General features: G+C 37.8%; 1 protein-coding gene across 1 annotated transcript in view; it reads left to right on the top strand.

Annotated features, from left to right (window-relative positions):
* LOC104024735 (histone-arginine methyltransferase CARM1) overlaps nucleotides 1-20,299 on the top strand; it is a 77,727-nt gene extending 57,428 nt beyond the window's left edge. Inside the window, 10 exon segments of the mRNA XM_075726441.1 lie at nucleotides 2,931-3,108; nucleotides 5,519-5,609; nucleotides 9,871-9,952; nucleotides 11,671-11,756; nucleotides 14,304-14,393; nucleotides 15,948-16,085; nucleotides 17,881-17,970; nucleotides 19,495-19,517; nucleotides 19,520-19,577; nucleotides 20,290-20,299. Coding sequence (XP_075582556.1) covers nucleotides 2,931-3,108; nucleotides 5,519-5,609; nucleotides 9,871-9,952; nucleotides 11,671-11,756; nucleotides 14,304-14,393; nucleotides 15,948-16,085; nucleotides 17,881-17,970; nucleotides 19,495-19,517; nucleotides 19,520-19,577; nucleotides 20,290-20,299 — 846 coding nt within the window.
* Nucleotides 20,300-20,511: the final 212 nt, after the last annotated feature.

Below are 20,511 nucleotides of genomic sequence, written 5' to 3'. Positions count from 1 at the left end.
ATACTGTCAAAAATAAGGTCAGTTCAAACAAGATTGAGGTAGTTGGGACAAAGAGTTAGTTTATAGCTGTTAGCTTATAGCCTCCTCGAAGTTATTTATTTATTTATTTATTTATTTATTTATCTATCTATCTATCTATCTATCTATCTCCGGTTTGGACCAATATTGCCTGGGAGTAGAAGTTAACAGTATCTTATGTGCATTTGATATAATACAATTGTGTTCTCTGTCTGTTGTAAATTATTTCTATTACTGCTGTAAAATATTCCTCTTGTACAAAAGAGATGCATGGAATTTGTGGGAGACTGTGGCTCTCCAATACTAAATGTCAATTAACTGATTTTTGCTTCTGTTCATGTGATAATGAGCCACTAATCAGAGTTTGTAAATGCATGGTAAATTTCAGTTTCAGAAAAATCATCTTTGTGTTTAAAAAATAATAAAAAAATGGTTTTATGTTTAAAACTATCAAAACTAGCTTTTCATTGCCACCAATCCAGCTAGATATGAACTGTTAATTAATTCTAATTAAACAACTGTAAAAATCACCAAAAGCATAGCTGCCATAAGACAAGTGGTCTTCTCCCTGAAATACATCAACATCTTAATCTAGTCTCAGATATGCATGTAAAAATACTTGCTTAAGCTGGCATTCATTGGCTTCCTGACAATGTCGGTACACAGACTGAGATTTTGGCAGATGCAGAATTGCCTTGGTTCTTCAGACCACTGTCAGAGCATATTGGTGGGACACTGAGAAGAATCTTGTGTGAATAAGCAGAGGTCTCTGTTCCCTGAGACTCTGTGGCCAAAACCTGACATCAGCTAAATTTCTTTTAAAAATGCAGTTTCTATCTGTGTTAAGCTTCAGAAGGCAAAAAGCACAGCGAACTTTAGCTTTCCTAAGTCATAGCTATACTTTAAAGGAGAGGACTAGTACTAACAGTGTTTCTCTGATATTTTTTTGTTTTGTTTTGTTTTGTTTTCTCTGTATCTAAAGGTAGGAAAGCAAATAAACATTGATGATTTTTTAAAAGTTGAGTAATAATAATAATATGGAATAGCAATGAAAAACTTTTTCTATTTGTCTCCATGCTACTATTTCCAGTAAAAGTAAAAATTTTCATAGTATAAGCATCTCCACTGCATTTGATAGAGACACTGTAATATTCTGCTGCCCTCTAGCCAACTATGTGAGTTATCTGTCGCAGTCTGTGAGGGTCTGAAATGATTTAGGCTTCTTGCTTTTTACATACATGCTGCTGCTGAGCTGTTATTTGACAGTTAGTTATTTTTAGATTCAAAATTCACCTGTGAGCAAAATGGTAATTTCATTTCCAAAATGAAATCACATCATGTAGCCTCTGCTCTAAAGAACTTTTAAAACAAAATCTGTCAACCTGTTCTTAGAAATGGATACAAACACTTGTCAGTAAAAGAAGCAGCATTGTTATTTAACTAATTGATAGTATGTTACCGTACAATGACTTTTGTTTTGTTTAGGAGTTTTATTATCATATTAGCATGTAGTTTATATTGGCAGGTTATGGCTGAAAATCATTAATTGTATCACTCATCCAAGCTTTAATGCAAATCCTTCACACAGGTGTTATATTTATTAGGTAAGCTATAAGCAAAGAAGGTGCTATAATTCCACTGGAGAGTGTTGAGAAGGTGTTTAATAGCTGGCATTTCCCTTCATTTGAAGGGAGCTAAATAATTCAAAAATTTGATATAGAACTCATAAAATTATTAGGACTTTATGAAGTATTCTGGTCTGTTCTTTCAGTTGTTCTGGGTTGGGATTTTTACTAACTGCTTTAGCATATTCACATTTCAGTGAATTAGCTAATAACAACCTTAGTCTCTCTTTCTCTAGTTGGAATGAGTCATAAGTTTCACAACCGTTACCTAAGGCCCAGTCTGTATTAGAAAAGGTTTGCTGAAGTAATTATGTACTTCTATTGACATTACAATTATACCAGTGCAAGTACATCTGTAAGGGAGTGTTTTCTATTACTTATTGTATTGCGTATACTTGTTTTTCCTGCTATCTCTGGACATCAATACAAATCTCCTACTGTGCTGTTGGAAAGGATGCTTCATTTTATAGAACCTCCCAGCAGACACCTCAGATTAGTGTGAAATAATTCCTTCTTTATAAGTTTGTGCCAGAAGAAGCCAGATTCTACTCATTATTAAACATAAGATTTAGATACTTCCCTGTATGTATGAGTATAGTACCACTAAATAGGATATGCTTCTATGTATAGATATATAGAGGCTTTGAAAAGGTTGTTCTTTTCCTTAATAACTTGCTGTATCAAACACAAAATTTTAGGTCTATTTCTTCTGTTCATTAAACATTCTGATCTGAGGTTCACTGTACACAGAGAAGTAGATAAATCTCCAGTACCCTGGCTCTAAGTACTGCCCATTTGAATGTGTTTATGTGTATATAGTGTTATGCTCCATTTATGCCTAGAAATTACTCACCGCAAACTTTTCAGCACTTCATCCTTTTATGACTGTGTAACTCAAGAACAGTATTTTTAAAAATTTGGAGAATTATGAAGACCCTTTCTTTGCAATCTTCTGTAATGAATTAAATATCCACCTTCTCCTGGTAGATATTTATTCTTGTAGATATTGATTACAGGACAAATTATGTCTTACAGGACAACAGTACTTGTACTGTCACTTGCTGATTCCACACAATGTATTTCTTTGAATTTGTTCCAGTGAGCCCCAGTCTTTAGAAATTTTGGAGTAGCAAGGAAAAATATGTTACATCTCTATTTCATTCTGATTTACAGACTGAGGTAGTTGGTTTACACTATAGGGGGTTTAATGCTAATTAAAGATCTCTGATATAAATTCTGCTGATCAAAGTAGTTAACACCTTCTGTGTACTTTTGTTTTTCCTCCAGCTGTTGGTGGGAAGCAACAACCTTTCTGACAAGATCACAGTTCTGTCTGGAAAAATTGAGGAGATCTCCCTGCCTGAGAGTGTTGATGTGGTAATTTCTGAACCGATGGGTTATATGCTGTTCAATGAAAGGATGTTGGAAAGTTACCTCCATTCCAAAAAATGGTTGAAGTCAAATGGTGAGTGTGTCACCACAGCTACCCCCTGCATAGAGAAAGGAAGATAAAAGGCTTCTGAAAGAAGAAAAAGACTTGAATTGGTAGTCCAGGATTGTCTGGTTTAATACCCTCGTTCTAGCTCTACCACTAATATCTAGGGGGCCCAGGGGAATTAATATAATGATGCAACCACCATTGCTGTTGTACTATGCTGTGACTCCTTGCTGTTTCACAGTGAAAATAGCTTTTGAGTATGCTGCTGTTGCACTGTTGAGTTCTGCTTGTGTTTTAATCTTAGCCTGCTGCTGTATCACTATGATTGCATCTCTGTTGCAACATATCACAACAGATGATGGCACCCTAGCCTCAACTACCAGACAGTGGAATGTGAATGAGAGCAGAACAGTCAAATAGGATGAGCTTTTTTTTTGTAGAAGAACTCTAATATATTGTCATTAGGAAAACTGTGAAGTTCAAATTGTTTTGACATCCTTTCATTGGGCTTCTCCCAAATACCTTATTCTAATACTTAGGTGTTGCCTTTTGAGTGACATGTGAGAGATTCACAGCATTCAGTGCTCTGTATTTCAGAGTATTTCTGTACTCTGTATTTCACCCCTCCTGTGTTTGGAGAAGTTTTGAAGGGAATCTGTAAGTTCCAGGGCCTCGTGGGAATTTTTATGAGAAGCAAATCTGAGCACCCAATTGCTGAATGATAAATCTTGCTACATGAACTGCTGAAATGAACTATGAAGTCTCTCTTTAAAAGATTTCTTTAAAAGACACCCGTCTCAAGTAAAATTACTGCAGCATCAAAGTTTTTGAAGCATGGGCTGAATCTGTGCCTCAGTGCAGGGAGCTAATAACTTTGCTGTTGAGTTGTTTCAAACTTGCAAAACACATTTGGATAGTATTTTTCAAGTCAGCCACTGATCTTAAGTCTCCTGCCTAGATTCTTAGGGGCCCAGTTTCAGAGGAGGGCTTCTGAAAATTGATCAGTAGGCAGCTCATTTTCAGTTTTAAATGAGTGAATGCTTTTAAAGATACGTGCCTAGCTTTCTGATTGCTCACTTGTACAGTGGGAATGAATCACCTTATGTGGTGATTATTAAACTTAATGATTGTTTAAGAAGTGAGCTGAAATTGTGACATTTTAGTAAGTTGCTAATATTTTGTACCAATTAGGTTTGGAAACTTTCTGTCCCAAATTCTCTGCAAACTTGTTAATATTCTCCCCACAGCCAGTTTTAAAAAGCATGTCTATTTTGTGAGTGGGTGTTGTTCTTTATTTAAATTCCTGTGGACTCTTCCTACATGATGTATTTACAAAAGGAAAGTTGTTTCCTTTTCCCTCCCCTCCTTTGCCTGTCCTGCCCTTCAACTGTGCATTGTGTTTTATACCAGATTAAAAAAAGGTGAAGAATTATGCTCAAGTGTAATTCAGAATTGCCAGGCTTTGTTTCCTGCTTGCATTGACACATGCACAATAGAATACAAGGGCCTTCATTTAAGCTGCTAGGCAGTCTGGTGCACTCTCCACAGAAAATAATGGAAAGTAATTCATCTGGTTTCCCAAACCATTAGGATCCTAATGAAAATGCGTTCTTGCAAACTAGTAGATCAGGATTTCATTCCCTGCTCTGCCACTGATGTGCCACTTCATGCAAATAAAATTGTTTTTCAACTTGAACATCTGTTAAAAAGAAGAAAGGTGTAATATACATTTTTGTGTTTGTAAAATTTTCAATATTTACTCTGAAGTGCTATGACTTACCTGGATAAAAGTCTTAAGAGTGAAGTGCATATAACTACTTCATTCATTAACAGCAGTTCTGCCGAATTTGACCAAAATCATACCCAGCAGTTTAATTGAAGATCAAGTCTGAGCTTTAATGCAAATCCTTCACACAGGTGTTATATTTATTAGGTTAGCTATAAGCAAAGAAGGTGCTATAATTCCACTGGAGAGTGTTGAGAAGGTGTTTAATAGCTGGGATTTCACTTCACTTGAAGGAAGCTAAATAATTCAAACATTTGATACAGGACCATAAAATTATTAGGACTTTATGTAGTATTCTGGTTTGTTCTTTAAGTTGTTTTGTGTTGGGATTTTTACTAACTGCTTTAGCATATGCATATTTCAGCAACCCATATATATTAATGAAACTGAATGTTAAGATATCTGAAGTGTATGACAATTGCTACATCTGAACTGGTGGTTTCTTGCTAGTGAAGACACTCCTATAGAGATGTCTGTAGGGACTATAGAATCACAGAATATCCTGAGTTGGAAGGGACTCATGAGGATCATCGAGTCCAACTGCTTACTCCACACAGGACAACATTAACATTAAACCACATATTTAAGAATGTTGTCCAAACCCTTCTTGAACACTTGCCTTCCTACTTGGTATTATCTTTTGTTTACTAGGAATGATGTTCCCAACATACAGTGACATTCATTTGGCTCCTTTTTCTGATGAGCAGCTGTACGTGGAACACTACTCCAGAGCCAATTTTTGGTAATGATTATTTATGTTATTTTATTTTTATCAAAGATTCAGTAGATGTTAAAAAATAAATCAGTTCTTTGATTCAGCATAAACTATCTGTCAACACTGGAAGAGAATGCTTGTATGTTTTCCATGTTCACTTCTGCTCTGGTCTACAGTCATACTGTTTATTGTGCAAGTCTGAAAGATCTGTCAGAAAGTGCTAGAGCTGACTGGGTCTTTTTTTGAACGAGAAATTGACTCTGTGGAGCATCCATTGCAAGAAAGAGTTGTCTGTGAATCAGGTGCTAGTGTTTCCTTTGCTACACGAAAGCGTAGTATGCTGCAGACGGTGATCATCATATTGCCTGAAGTCCCAGGTGCATGAGCACAGGAAAGATTCCTTGGTAGTCTTCACAGAGAATAAGTATTAATTCCCATGTACTGAACAATTTTCAATTTGGTAGTTACTTTCTGCCCACCTAAATTTTTCATGCACCTTTAACTAGAAGTTGTACTCCTTTTGCCTTGGAGTGTCCTACTGCTACTATGCACTGTTGAGCTGTTGCTGTGCTCTATATAGGAGGAAACACAGCAATATTCTAATGAGGACAAATTGAGGTGATTCCATTTCAGCAAAGGGCAGGTTTATTTTTAAACATCTCTACTCCTTCATGTGATACAGATCAGTTAATTTATAAATTAGCCAGTCATAGATTATTATTTAAAGGTTTTGGATAAAAGGTACTGTAGAACTCCAGTGTTAACTATTTTAAAATCTTCTGGAAGATCATAAATGCAGTCTTTCAAATGTTATTTCAGCTTGCAATGTGGAATGTGAATATTAAGTGCTCTTCATTAAACCTATTTGTTGGTTTCTTAAAGACAAAGTTTTCTTCTATGCCCAGGTTATGGTATAACTGCTCCTACTTAGAAGGTTTCTTCTGACTCTCTGAAGTAGAGCTATGACAAAATCTTACAATTTCTATAGTGATTAAAGGAGTGAGAGAAATTTGCATGATTTACATACTGAATCCTTTGCTGGCAGTGTTACTTTATACAGCCAGTTTGTGCTCTTTTGTCTCACTGTGTAGCGTGAGCCAGCTGTGGAATGTTTGCATTGTATGTTTACAATCACAAAAACTGCAACAGTATTTTTCTATGTTAAGAAACTGAAAAAAGAAGGTAGAAGTAACTTCTGATAAGTTTTTGCATCTCAACTGTCATTCTGGTCCCTCTTCACAAAGATCATGTTATTTTTGCTTATATACATGACATGTCAGTCATATATATTAGACTGTAAATTACAAGGCTGAAGCACAATGTTGTACCACGATGCAGATTCTTTATCACTTAATAAAGAAAATAGATACAAACTTAGTAGTTTGAAGCAGAAATATAGCGGGTTTTTTCCAGGTCTATATAGGATGGGATGTTACTGCCAATATGAAAGCATTTAATTTCAGACTGCTTGGGATGCTTCATCTTCATTTGTTATAAATATAAGACATCTATGGAATACCTGTGTGCTGTGTGGTAGATACATTGTAAGTGTGTGTATCTCCATGAACACTGACGTATATAGTAATGTTATTGGTGGTCAGAAAAAAATCAGCTGCCTTTTATTGTTTAAGAATTGTACAGTTGCGACTGAATAGTCCAGCTAGATTAGTTTCTTATAGTTTGTTAACACAAATACACCATCTGCATTCTAAAAAAAAAAAAAAAGAAAGGAAAACTTAATCTGTAGCTACCTGCATGGTTTGATTCCAGATATTCTGCGTGCATACATTTAATAAGCTGAATTATCTGTCAACCACTGAAAGGCTTTCAGAGAATTGCATAAAGGGGAAAAACAGATTTTTCAAGTCTGCCTTAGTAACTAATTTTTCTTTGGACCAAGAATGTTTTTGTCATTGACATTATAGCCACAGACTGTAGTAATATTTTGTAATTATGATAGCAAACAGATTGGTATCTAAATTGCAAGATATTGCAGTCTTTCCTCCACCCATCTTTGCAAAAGGATGTCTCCCTTTTGACAGATCCTTTTATTATCTACTTTTATTTTCTTCATGAGAATGTTTCAACCAAACTAACCACAGAAATGTCACACAATTAACTTTTATGATACTCCTTGTATATCAGGTTCTGTTTGACATAGAATCGTAGACTGCTTTGGGTTGGAAGGAACCTTTAGAGATGATCTAGCCCAACCCCCCTGCAGTGAGCAGGGACAGCTTTAACTAGAGCAGGTTGCTCAGAGCCCCGTCCAACCTGACCTTGAATGTTTCTAGGGATGGGGCCTCCACTACCTCTCTGGGCAACCTGTTCCAGTGCTTCAGCACCCTCATTGTAAAAAATGTGCTTCTAATGTCTTCAACCAAATGTGGGATCAAAATGTTCTGAGTGAGTGCAGTAGTTCTGCTTCTGCACCACTCTAGGATATTCAAGTTCTTAATATTGAGAGGTCTGGATATCCTGATAGATCCAGAGCTATAGAAGTCCTATTTCAGACAAAGCACTTTCTCAGGGCTTTCTTCGATATTTGAAGTAAACCATCAGGAACTAGTTGGTGACAGCCTGTGGTTTGCTAAGCTTCTAATTCCAGGCCTCAAGAAACAGCTTTCATTCATTGACCAGCTTTGTTACTCAGAACAGAAGGTGTGTTTTGTGTGTAATAAATCCTTCCTATTTAGCTAAATCTATATCCTGTGTCTTAGAGATTGGATAGGGTTTGGGATCCAGTTGGATGATAGTACTTGAGCAAAAGACTGAAAGGAATAGCTAGAATTGCAATTTGAACTTTCACCTGGTAAAGGCACTAGGACCTTCAAAATCCTATGCAAAAATCATGCTGTGTGTTCTAACATTAGATGCAGCAGTTAGCATAGCCTAAAGGAAAGGCTGCATGTTTCTCATACACTTAGAATTATTGTCTTGGATCTGTAGAGTAATAGTAATTATAAGACTGTGTAAGTATGTTTTGTTTCTCTTCAGGCTTATAGACTGGCTTACTGTTGTGCTTCAGAGTTGCATATTAATTTGTATTTACCAGTAATCATTCCTAAAAACTTTACAATGTATAGTCTACCATAGAAGAGCAGACTGCTCTCTTTGTTGGTGAAAACCTTGCAAAGATAGAAAGATACAAAGCATAAAAATACAGCAAGTGGCTAAAAATAGTGTGTATTTTGTCTGTGTATCTCATCAGTGATAAATAAGCAACTCAATTATACAGAACAGCAAACATATGGAAAAGCGTAAAAGATCACTTGTAGTTACTGGTGTCAGCTGATTTCCTCTGTTGTGCTTATTTGAGTTCTTTCCTTAAAGATATCTTGCCAGATATCTTTAAGGCAGTCATCTGGGCATCTTCCCTTTATGCAATTAGCACAGAACTAGTCATGCAGAATTTATCAGTATTAAAGGGATATTGCCAGATTGGTTTAGACTAACTCATCCACTTTGAAAAAAGTTATGATAGTTTAAGAGTTGTATGATACTGTAACAATGAGAACAAACATTTAGAGTTTCCCTTTTCAAGTGCTCCTGAAGACTTGGAAGGCTTGACCATGGTTCTGTATCTAGATGACACTTCCATCACAAGGAGTTGAGCTTCCTTGCTGTTTTCCCTTTCCATCCCCTTTTGTGTATGTTATCTGGAAGGAAAGTTACCTATTAAACTTTTCAATGAATTGATAAGAGGGTTATATGCAGGAGGAAGATTACTGCAAGCATGTATATTTTAATTTCAAATTTCATACTGGAAATGGTCTGAATATACATTAAATGCACATTTGCATAAATTGGTAAGATAAAAATACTATTTCTTTTCCCCATTCAGTGGGTATAGGATGACCTTCATTTTCCCCTTTGATGTCAATAAAAAGGAACAGACCTGTAATACAGGTGTACTCATCACTATTTTGATTTATACAAGGTCCACCCCCAATTCTAGAATCGCTCAAGATTATAAAAGTAGCTTAAGAGTGCCTCAGCCCTTCTCCCTATTCTCTGCTTGCTGTGTGGATTCTTCCAGAAGCATAGTGTGAAATGTCTCCATATGTCCATTTGAGGGGATCATGTCACCTCAGTGCTATATAAGATGTCTGTGGGGAAGGTAAAGTAAGCTAGGGAGGGTTGCAGTTTGGCCTCCTGGCAGACAGGAGAAAGGGAAAGAGATGCATAGCCACACTTCACCTGCCATTTACAGTTATTGTGCCCAGTTCTGGTTGGAACCCACAAAAAAACATTTTTCCCTAAACTTTGTATGTGTTACTGTTTCTAGGTACCAAGAATGCTTTTATGGGGTCAACCTGACCAGTCTGCGCAGTGCAGCTGTGGATGAGTATTTCCGACAACCTATTGTGGTACGTTTGTATGGCTGGGGGTTATTTTTTGTGATTTTCCCTCTCCCTCTCTTGTCCCCTCCACAAAATCCTACAGGTACAGTAGCCTCCTTGTTTAACAGAGTTCTGTGACTGTTGAGTAGAAAGCCAGGAACTGACTCTGCCAGTGTGAACAGACCTCCTATCAAAGGTTAACTACTACATGTAATATTCCTGGTTTTGCTATGAATAACAGATATCTTGAGATATGCACACTTTAGGAAGCCATGGCATGTGAACAACTGTCTTCCTAACAGACAACTAGCTTCCCTCAGTGTTTCTAGTCTCTTAAACAAGTAACTTGACCTTAATTTTTCCCTTCCCATCTCTGATCCACAAATTAAAGGAAAAGAGAAAGCAGCCAAACAAATGGGTTTCTGTATTATGAAACAACCTTTTTTTAATAAGTAAATATCCTTATTTTACCTGTAACTTGGATCTAGCACCTGCCATTCTCCTTTCTTTTTAATAAAAGTCTAGGTGGTACCTAGTTAGAAAGAATGCGGGAGAAGTACTTCTCACCTGTCTGGGAAAAAAACTAAACAATCCCCACGCCCCTGCCCCAGTATAGCGCTTCAGTGTAGGTGTAATGGAAAGGTTTGCTCTCAGAAATTTGACTGCAACAAATCTTTGCTAGCTTTAGGCTAACTAGTTTAAGTAGCAATAGCAGTGTAGCTGCTGTCACATGGAGACCCTAAAACCTGTCCAGAAATCTGGAAAGACCATCAGACTACTGAAGTGACCTTTTGCACTCAACTGCTTTTAGTTCTTGAAATGGATAAGAGAAAACTCATTCATCTTCATAAATTTCAGCCATATCGTTGACTATAGCATGGTCATTCTCAGTGCTGGCTCTTTGGCTTTCAGTTAGAGAATGGAGTAATCTGTAGAACTGTGGCACATACTTGCATCCTGTATGAAGTACATGTTTGGCTTTGGTTTCTCAGCTGAGATTTCTCCTCCCTTGAACATCAGTAATGCATTGCCCAATAAAAGCCACATTAAATTGTTATTTCTTTTAAAAAATCACACATGTCCTTGTCTTCCCCCTAAAATCTGTAGATAGATTTTAGTTCTTAGATGGATTCCCTGGGGGGCACGTGATACAAGCCTTTACATTAAGAGTTTGCTTTTCTTATGAAAGAGCTTGTGAATAGTGATAGATTAGGACTAGTACATGTGATTAAAGAAAGAAAAATGAAGGGAAAAGATTTCATTTGCTGATGGACTACTAACTTTTTTCTAAAGGACAATCAGTATTAAGTAATTCTGCTTACTATACTTCATAATTTAATTTCTAAGTATTTCCATACTGTCTTAGTTCAGCTTACTGAACTGTCCAGTGCAGAAGAGCACATTAAAATGTGCGTAGGTTAAAAAAAAAAAACCAACCTCAAATAAATCAGCCAAATAAACCCACCAATTTTTTTTTACAAGTGATTAACTTCTGGACAAATTTTCTTACTTCTAGGCTGAATAAAACAGTCTTTGATAGGTATGTAAGCTATCAAATAATTAAATCCTGATAATATTGCAAAATCTAACAGTGTTCTAAGGGATGCTAAAAAAATGAAACATTTAAAATAAGTTTATTGGGGTGAAGGCTGGTCTTTTTTCCCTTTTTTTTAACAGAAAACAAATTTATATGCTGACAAGACAGAATGATAACACTTGCAACCTTTTATTTTTTACCTCCCTAGGATACTTTTGATGTGAGAATTCTGATGGCCCGGACAGTGAAGTACACCGTTAACTTTATGGAAGCTGCTGAGGAAGATTTGCATAGGTCAGCAGATGCCAGCAACCTACTCTTAATCTTTCATTTCTGTAACTGGCTGTTGATCGTTGGTGCTCAGAGACAGAGGAAGCTTTGGTGGTGGACATGGAGGAGGGAAGGTGGTGTGCCAGTATGATTAGTACACCACAGCTGCCTTGCTGAACTCTTGTTTATCTCTTTTTCTTAAACATTTTCCAGTCTAACAGGAGTCAGCAGTACCTCTTTACTTCCCTCCAGAGCTCTTTCAAATCTTTAGTTGGAAAGTCTTATATATAAGCCAACCTGCATCCCTTGTGTCCCAGAACGACAGCAGAGAAGCCTCCTTCTCAGTACATCTGTGAAATAAGGTGTACCAGACCATAGAATCATAGAATCATAGAATTATTTAGGTTGGAAAAGACCTTTAAGATCATCCAGTCCAATCATTAAACTAACATTACCAAGTCTACCACTAAACCAATTAAGGGTAGAGTAGCAATTTCATGTTTCCTGGCTTGGTGGCTGGATTATTTATAATGAAAGTAAAAACTAGGAATCATTAAGATTGGCAAGGACCTCTAAGATCATCAGTCCAATCATCAACCCAACACCACCACGTCCGCTAAACCATGTCCCAAAGTGTCACATCTACCCGTTTTTTGAACACTTCTAGGAATGGTGACTCCACCACTTCTCTGGGCAGCCTGTTCCAATGCTTAACTACCCTTTCCATGAAAAAAATTTTCCTAATATCCAATCTAAACATCCCCTGGCACAGCTTGAGCCCATTTTGTCTTGTCCTAGCGCTAACTACTTGGGAGAAGAGACCAACACCCACCTCACTACAGCCTCCTTTCAGGTAGTTGTAGAGAGCAAGAAGGTCTCCCCTCAGCCTTCTCTTCTCCAGACTAAACAACCCCAGTTCCCTCAGCCGCTCCTCGTAAGACCTGTGCTCCAGACCCTTCACCAGCTTCGTTGCCCTTCTCTGGACATGCTCCAGCACCTCAATGTCTTTCTTGTAGTGAGGGGCCAAAATTGGACACAGTACTCAAGGTGCAGCCTCTCCAGCGCCGAGTACAGGGGCACAATCACCTCCCTGCTCCTGCTGGCCACACTATTCCTCATACAAGCCAGGATGCTGTTGGCCTTCTTGGCCACTTGGGCACACTGCTAGCTCATGTTCAGCCGCCTGTCAACCAACACCCCCAGGTCCTTTTCTGCCAGGCAGCTTTCCAGCCACCCTTCCCCAAGCCTGTAGCATTGCATGGGGTTGTTGTGACCCAAGTGCAGGAAACGGCACTTGGCTTTGTTGCACCTCATCCAGTTGGCCTCGGCCTATGGGTCCAGCCTGCTCAGGTCCCTCTGCAGGGCCATCCTACCCTCCAGCAGATCGACACTCCCACCCAGTTTGGTGTCATCTGCAAACTTACTGAAGGCGCACTCAATCCCCTCATCCAGGTAGTTGATAAAGATATTAAACAAGAATGGCCCCAAAATGGAGCCCTGGGGAACACCGCTCGTGACCGGCCTCCAACTGGACTTAACTCCATTGACCACTACTCTCTGGGCTCAGCTACCCAACCAGCTTTTCACCCAGCAAAGAGTACGCCCATCCAAGCCATAAGCTGACAGCTTCCCAAGGACAATGCTATGGGAGACTGTGTGAAAGGCTTTGCTGAAGTCCAGGTAGATGATGCCCACAGCCTTTCCTTCATCCACCAGGTGGGTCACCAGGTCATAGAAGGAGATCAGGTTGGTCAAGCAGGACCTGCCTTTCATGGGAGAACTTGAGGGAGTACTTCAAGTCCTTGCAAGGCACTGTCATAAGGGGAAAATATCACAGACTGTTTTTGAAACTCTGAACCCTTGTTCTTTCAACATGACTCACAACTAATTGTATAAATTACATGCTCTAGTGAGAGAAGAATTGCTCTAAGAGCAGGGAAACAGCTGGAGAATTGCTTCCCAGTTTTAGCTGGCTAGCGTTCACTTCCTTCAGTGGTTCTCAGAATTAACATGTTCATACCTGAATGCTAATTTTATGATATGTGTCTGCAAGAGTGGGTGAGATTTGGGTTCAACTACATAGCCAATAATAGTTCTTTTGGAAGGGAAAATATTCCAGCTCTTGATCAAGCAGCTCAATTTTTTCCTTCTGATTCCAGTAGTAGTTCTGTTTGTCAGATTTGTAGTGGAACATTTTCCTGTTCAAAATAGTATTTAAACTAAATCCAAGTCCTTCACTGGGAATGGGAAATTTTCCACTGGAAAGACTGTACCCCTGTATTTATAACAGTCTGCACTGTTGCCACAAATGATGCAGTAACACTTGTGTAGTGGCATATTTGATTCTACTGTTGAATAGGGCACACAAAAACCTAATACCTAAATCAGTGCCATTAGTTAATTCTACTGACACAGAGAAAAAGAGCATAGCCTTTTAAATATATGGAAAATTGAGATGTAAACTGATGAATAAGAATGGAAATACATAAATTAGTACAAGGTAGGTTTCTGGTGGAATTTCCAGTACCTTTTGGAATTTACTTTGGCAGCATATTGTTTTTTCTCCTGCAGAGTGGAAATCCCTTTTGTTTTCCAAATGATGCAGTCTGGACTAATCCATGGCCTGGCCTTCTGGTTTGATGTGGCATTTGTAGGATCACTGTAAGTACTTCATTCTTCCTATGAAATACTAACTACAGGGGAAAAAATCGTGTCTTTCATACAAAGTGGGCCAGAATTAGACCTTTATCTGGTGCTGACCTTGTTTATAATGTAATTCCATCATATTAAAGAAATTATGCCTTCTAGAGATAACAAGAAGTGTGATAACCTACTGCTAGCAGTACAACTAGATGGTGGTGATCTTGCTTGCCATTGATTGGGGTGCACATTTTCTACAGGAGACCACAGCCAGGAACTGTTGAGGGTCTAAATGCACAGTTCCACACAATAATGATTCTTTGTAATATTATATATCTTTCTGTTTTACATTGTAAGTAAAGCAGCAGCATTTGATCATAAGCTAGATTTTCCTATTTGGGCTGGTCTTGTTTGTGGGCAACAAGGAAAGCAGGTTGCAAGTTCCAGCTAACAAAATAGAAATGCAGAAAATTTCACCAGGCTTGGGAAAATTTTTCACTGCAGCACCAGGCAATTACTTCAAAATGGAGACATTCATCTGGCATAGTAAGTAGGTGAAAATTAGATAAACTTGTTCAGCTAGTCAATACGTAGATTTCAGGTACCTGTATTTAGCTCTTAGATAAGATTTGTTGATTTCCCAGTTACATTGACCTAGTTTTAGATGAGGTGATCTTTTTCAATAAATTGTAAAATGCACTTCTATTTATTTGTATTGATAAATGCCTTTTATTATCCTTTGAAATGAGGATTGTCAAGAATTCAGAATAGTATATCCATTAAAAGAAAATGGACATATGTGCATTTGTATTTACTTTAACAGCTGATAGTAAAATTTTTAATCTTAAAAAAGGAACCAGAAACTCCACATCAGTTAAAACAGTATAGAAAATTGCAGACTTGTAGAAACAGACTGAAATCCTTCACTGAGAAGGCCTCCATTTTGGAGTAGGCAATTGCTTAATCAGCATCTCTTTCATGTTTCTACAAGTCTGGAAGTTCTTTGCCTTAGCACTTGAAATCTCAGTAGATCAGGCTCCTGGTATTACCTGTGTTACCCCTTTCTTTGCACCTACAGCCCCTTTCAATATATTCTTGAAATACCTCTTGCAAGTGAAAACTAGGTATAGGACCTTCTTGGGGAGTGTTGTTTAAGGATAAAACTACAATTGTGAAGAATCACATCGCTACGTTTCGGGCAAAGTTTCATTTCCTGTAATTTGTTGAAATTGTCTGAGTGGTAAGAGGAAAGAGAAACTAGGATTCTCTGTCCTGGCAGTGTGGAAAGAAGAGAAAAAAAAAGGAGTCTGAAAAGTCTCCTTTTTGAATCTCCATAATTGGCTTAGGCACACAAATCTGGTGGTGACAGGCACATTATAGATAAAGAAAGAAAATGAGGCATAATGTATTGATTTCCCAACATAGGGTAGCATCACTCTCCCATTTTACTTGAAGGTAGTTTAAAGTTTATTATAAGCAGTTGAGGCCTCACATACGTAAAGGTCTAACAACTTAAAATTATTTCCAAAAGAAGATAGGAGAGAAAGTCTAGATAGTTTTTCTCATTTGTTTTAGGGTAACTGTTTGGTTGTCCACTGCACCGACAGAACCTCTCACTCACTGGTATCAAGTACGCTGCCTTCTTCAGACGCCCCTCTTTGCTAAAGAGGGGGAAACTCTCTCAGGGAAAGTCTTACTTGTTGCCAATAAGCGGTAAGTGTAAAAGCTTCTCAAGCAGATTCTGTAGTGTGGCTATTCTTGTTAGAGGTACCCAAGAGACACCAGTTAATTTGGGGTATGCTTGTACCCACATTTGTTATTTCTGGTACCATTACCCGTTTATATGGTATCACTACACAGTTACATAGGCACTGCTGACCTTGTGAGACTGCTCACCAAAAGGTCTCCATGTTCCACTCCAGTTACCCGGGATGTTCCTTCTCACATATACCTTCTCCTTAACCACCTGTCACATCCTGCCTTCCCTCACAGAGCTACTTGCAGCTTTTGCCAGCTTTCCACCTTGCTATCTTTCACACACAGCAATTTTCTCAGGTCATGTCCAGTCATTTTTCCAGACCTTATTCTGGTAGTGTAGCCTCTGGCCATATCTTTGTCAACAGCTTGGTTGGTTGCTTGAAGCCCCAACATTCCTTGTCTCTCAGTAAGTCCTGTGTGGAGACAAGGAGAAGCAGAGTTAACCCCAGATCCATTACATTTTTAATTCTGAAAAAAAACCCCTCCTTATGCATGTGCTCCCCTGTTTAAGAATAGTGCTTTTCATTCATTGTTTGTCCTTCCACTGAGGCTAATGAAGATGGCTGCTTTTGGAAGGGCGTATTTCCTCACCAGACTTCTCTGCTGTTCCTGCTGTTAGTCAAATGTTTGGTAACTCCACTCCTACACTTTGCTTTGAAAACAATCCTCAGGTGACCAGGTGACACAAGTTGCAGCCTGGTTTGTTTATGTGTATGTATAGTTGTAACAGAAAACAAAGCCTCCTTGATATAGGAAGGTGAAGCTTTTTTTTTTTTCCCCCAGAAACATGCTGACCAGTCAGGTGATTCCAGTGACACAAAAACTGTCAGTAATGCTTCCATGACTCTTTAATCGCATCAGCAACAAATACTTGATTTGGGACTTGTTAAATTTCCAGATTTTCTGCTTAGAAACTCCTCACCAAGAAAATAAATAATACAGATCTTGATAGGTCTCCTTCTAACGTAAAATGTATTCATATTTTAATATATAAAAGGAACACTGTGTGTCACAAAGTGATCACACAGGCACTGCTGTTAAGTATGTCAATATACAAGGCATATCTACAATGGAGCACGGCTCAGACACCTGAGCTAGCAGCCTTGTCAGACTGAGAATGAGAAGCACTTTAACCATGTGTTAGCAGTGAGATAACAAGTCCTGACACAAAGCTAATCTGCTTTTGGGATCAACATACCACCTCTGTGTAGCTCTGCAGTTGCTGTTCTGCGCAGGACCAGCTTTGGCCAGCCTCAGCGTTTTAGTATGCTCTCAGTTGGACAGTTGGTCCTCCTTACTTTTCTGTGTAAACTCAGTTTCTTGCAAAAAGTCCTGTGAAAAATATCCTTCCTGGTGAAACCCAGGACTATGACAAGAGTGAACCTAATGCTGTTTGGCCAGTTAGATATTTTTGATCATGAAATAATACTCTGATTGTACATGCTAATGTTGAAATTTATAGTATTTTTGTCAGAGAGGGGAAAAAAGATCTTTCACTATTGAATACTAACAGTGCAAAATTTTATGATGTTTTTCAACCAGTAACTCTTAAAATCACTTAAGCATTGTGTAAATTTTACTTCTTTAGAGATGATTAAATAATCATGCCCTTGCACTGATACCACTGCAAATAAATTTCCTTTGCTTGTTATACTAAGTGATTATTATTCAGGCAGTAACTTTTTCACACAAGATGTTATAGTTGTTTTAGTTCCATTACCTCTTCTTTATACTTTTCTTTCTGATGCAGACAAAGTTATGATATTCAGATTGTGGCTGTGGTGGACCAGACAGGATTCAAATCTGGTAACATTCTTGATTTAAAGAATCCATTTTTTAGGTAAGAAAGGCTTTTGACTAAAATATGCCATTGTAGAGTGGTAACACCTTCTATGACAGGAAGCAAAGCACACCTACTGTGGAAGAAGAAGTTTATGACCTCTACATTTTATTTTATTTCTATAGGTATGAGGGCATCATTGTTTTGTATTAGCAGCAGTTACTTATATAAGCCAATATTCTGTTTAGGCTGTGTGACAAAGAGCAAAAGAAAAAAGCTTTTTTTTAAGATTGGTACTGATTTAGTGCTGTGACAAAATGGTAGACATTTACTTACTTGTATATTTAAAATCTTTTGCTGTTTCCTGTTGTGTGATGTGCATCATTGTGACTCAAGGGAGCAGCAATGTGCCAGGATGCACTCTGCGAAGTACATAGTATTGCTATTACTGTTTGACATGAAGGACCTGTCCTTTCGGTATTAAACGTGAGGGAAGGAAAAAAATCTGCTTGCTGCAATCCTTTCCAACCAAGCAGGGACCTTCATTAGATGCTGCTACAGCACCATATTTTGGGAAAAGGTGTCAGTTACAGATCAAAACAAGCAGGAGGAAGGAGCCATCAATTCTTCCAAAAGAAAAAAAGGTTTTTGAGAAAAACAGTCTGGCTGTGCTCAGTTCTCATTCTTGTGCTCTATTTGGCATAAAAATAGGCAAATACAGCTGGTGGAATTGATTTTTTCCAGAGGTACACATGGAAAATGCTCCCCTCGTTCATTATGTTTCCTGTTCGATTTTTTTTTTACTCAGACCTATATGACAATTCCACACTAATCCTATAAAACAAAATAGCCATTGTGTCTGATGAAAATTAATTAATTTTCATCTGTACATCAAATGTGCAGTATATCAGTCATTTTGGATTTAGAGTAGGGGCCTTTTGATTACATTTGTAAAACTGCCTTTGTAATAAGGACTGTTCATGGGAGACTTGCAATGATTATAAACCAAATCATGCACTGGAAAAGATAAATTTCCTCAGATTTGACCTGTGACATGGACAGTGTCTAGCTTGCTTATGTTTTTGGTTTGGCTAATACCAGTTTCAAATCTAAGAGCTTTTTGTGAGGATGATTACGAGTAAGTTTACTGGTCTTCTAACATCTCTGTTCTTACTCTCAGCACCCATTGTGTGTGAGTGACTTTTCAAAGGTGCTAGTCTCCTCATTTAGAAGCAGAAGATTTTGTATGAGTCTTTAACTTAACATATAAATTTGCAAGAAAGCAGGGGGGAAAATGGTCAAGTTGTGTATTACATATAGAAGTACTTTAAGTTATATGAAGTGATATTCTAGTTTGAAAATTGAATGTAAAAATGTCACTGTGTGATTTCATGGTTGCTAGGCAATTAACCATATTGAGTTCAATGATTTAGACTGCTGTTCTTTTATACATTAATTCTTAGAGTGCTTGGTTCTGAAATCCTGCCACAACACATTAACCTTATTTAACAGGCTTCCCTGTGAGGCTCCATTAGTTTTTTTTGTTTATTGATCCTTCTCCAGTCTGCCCCTGCCCTCCCATAGCAATTACATGATTTCTGAAAGAGTTGAAAAAACAAAAGCAAAGAAGGCTTCCCAAAAGAAAAATGCTTATTTATAAACATGAGGTAACTTTCAAAGCATTCGTAAGGTTTTTAAAAATTAAAATATAATCCAGGTTTTAAACTGTGACATGCAAATTACTGTGCATGGTGGGACATTATGCCAACACATACAGAGTAGCTCTTTTCTGTGTCACTGCTTCATGGTGTCCCTGATACAAATATTTATCTCTGTACCACAGGGATGGATAGTAAAGGAAGAGGCAATTCTGAAGATTTTTTGCTCATTTAAAACAACTCCTTACTAATTCTATAGCATAAGGCTATATGGACAGGGAAGCCTTTCATTTCTGTGAAGGTAATGGCCTGAGCTGCCATACATTAGAGCAAAAGAAAACCTCTGCCTTTGTAAAATAAGCTACAGTCGATTTGTTAGCATTTGACACTTGCTTGCACAGCTGCAAATCTAGATGAAAAGACAAATTTAAATTTGAAATCACGCTACATTTAAGAAATCCAGTAACAGCATAGGGGACTGATTTCCTAGCTCTATTCCAGTGAGACTTATCTGACATATATTGGCTGAGTGTTGTGCTTACAACACTTTCAATTTCATAAAAGTCCTTATTAAATATCAAAAAGCTGTCAATAATTTTTACTCAAGTAAAATAAAAGCTATATTAGAATTTATTAAGTTTGCTTAGTTCAGCTAGTGCTGTAAGCTATCAAAGAATTGTATATTTTATTTTAACTATTTCATTCTTTCATCCATTTTTAGGTATGCCTAGAATATATTGTAATATGGCATCTGAAAACAGGAGTGAGATTCTCACCAAGCTGAGTAACCAGTGAGACTGAAATCAGTTCAGTTCTTAGTAGGCATACTGGTGCTTGTGTTAAATCAATTTGTAACTGTACATACCTGTAATTGTATGCCAGTCACGTGAGAGGGGAATATTGTGGTTCCATCCCTTTTATTTTCAGTTGAAATTTAGCCTGC

Source organism: Pelecanus crispus, chromosome Z, assembly GCF_030463565.1.
Source record: "Pelecanus crispus isolate bPelCri1 chromosome Z, bPelCri1.pri, whole genome shotgun sequence".
In the NCBI taxonomy this organism is placed as follows: domain Eukaryota; kingdom Metazoa; phylum Chordata; class Aves; order Pelecaniformes; family Pelecanidae; genus Pelecanus; species Pelecanus crispus.
This window is presented reverse-complemented; position numbering and strand designations above follow the sequence as displayed.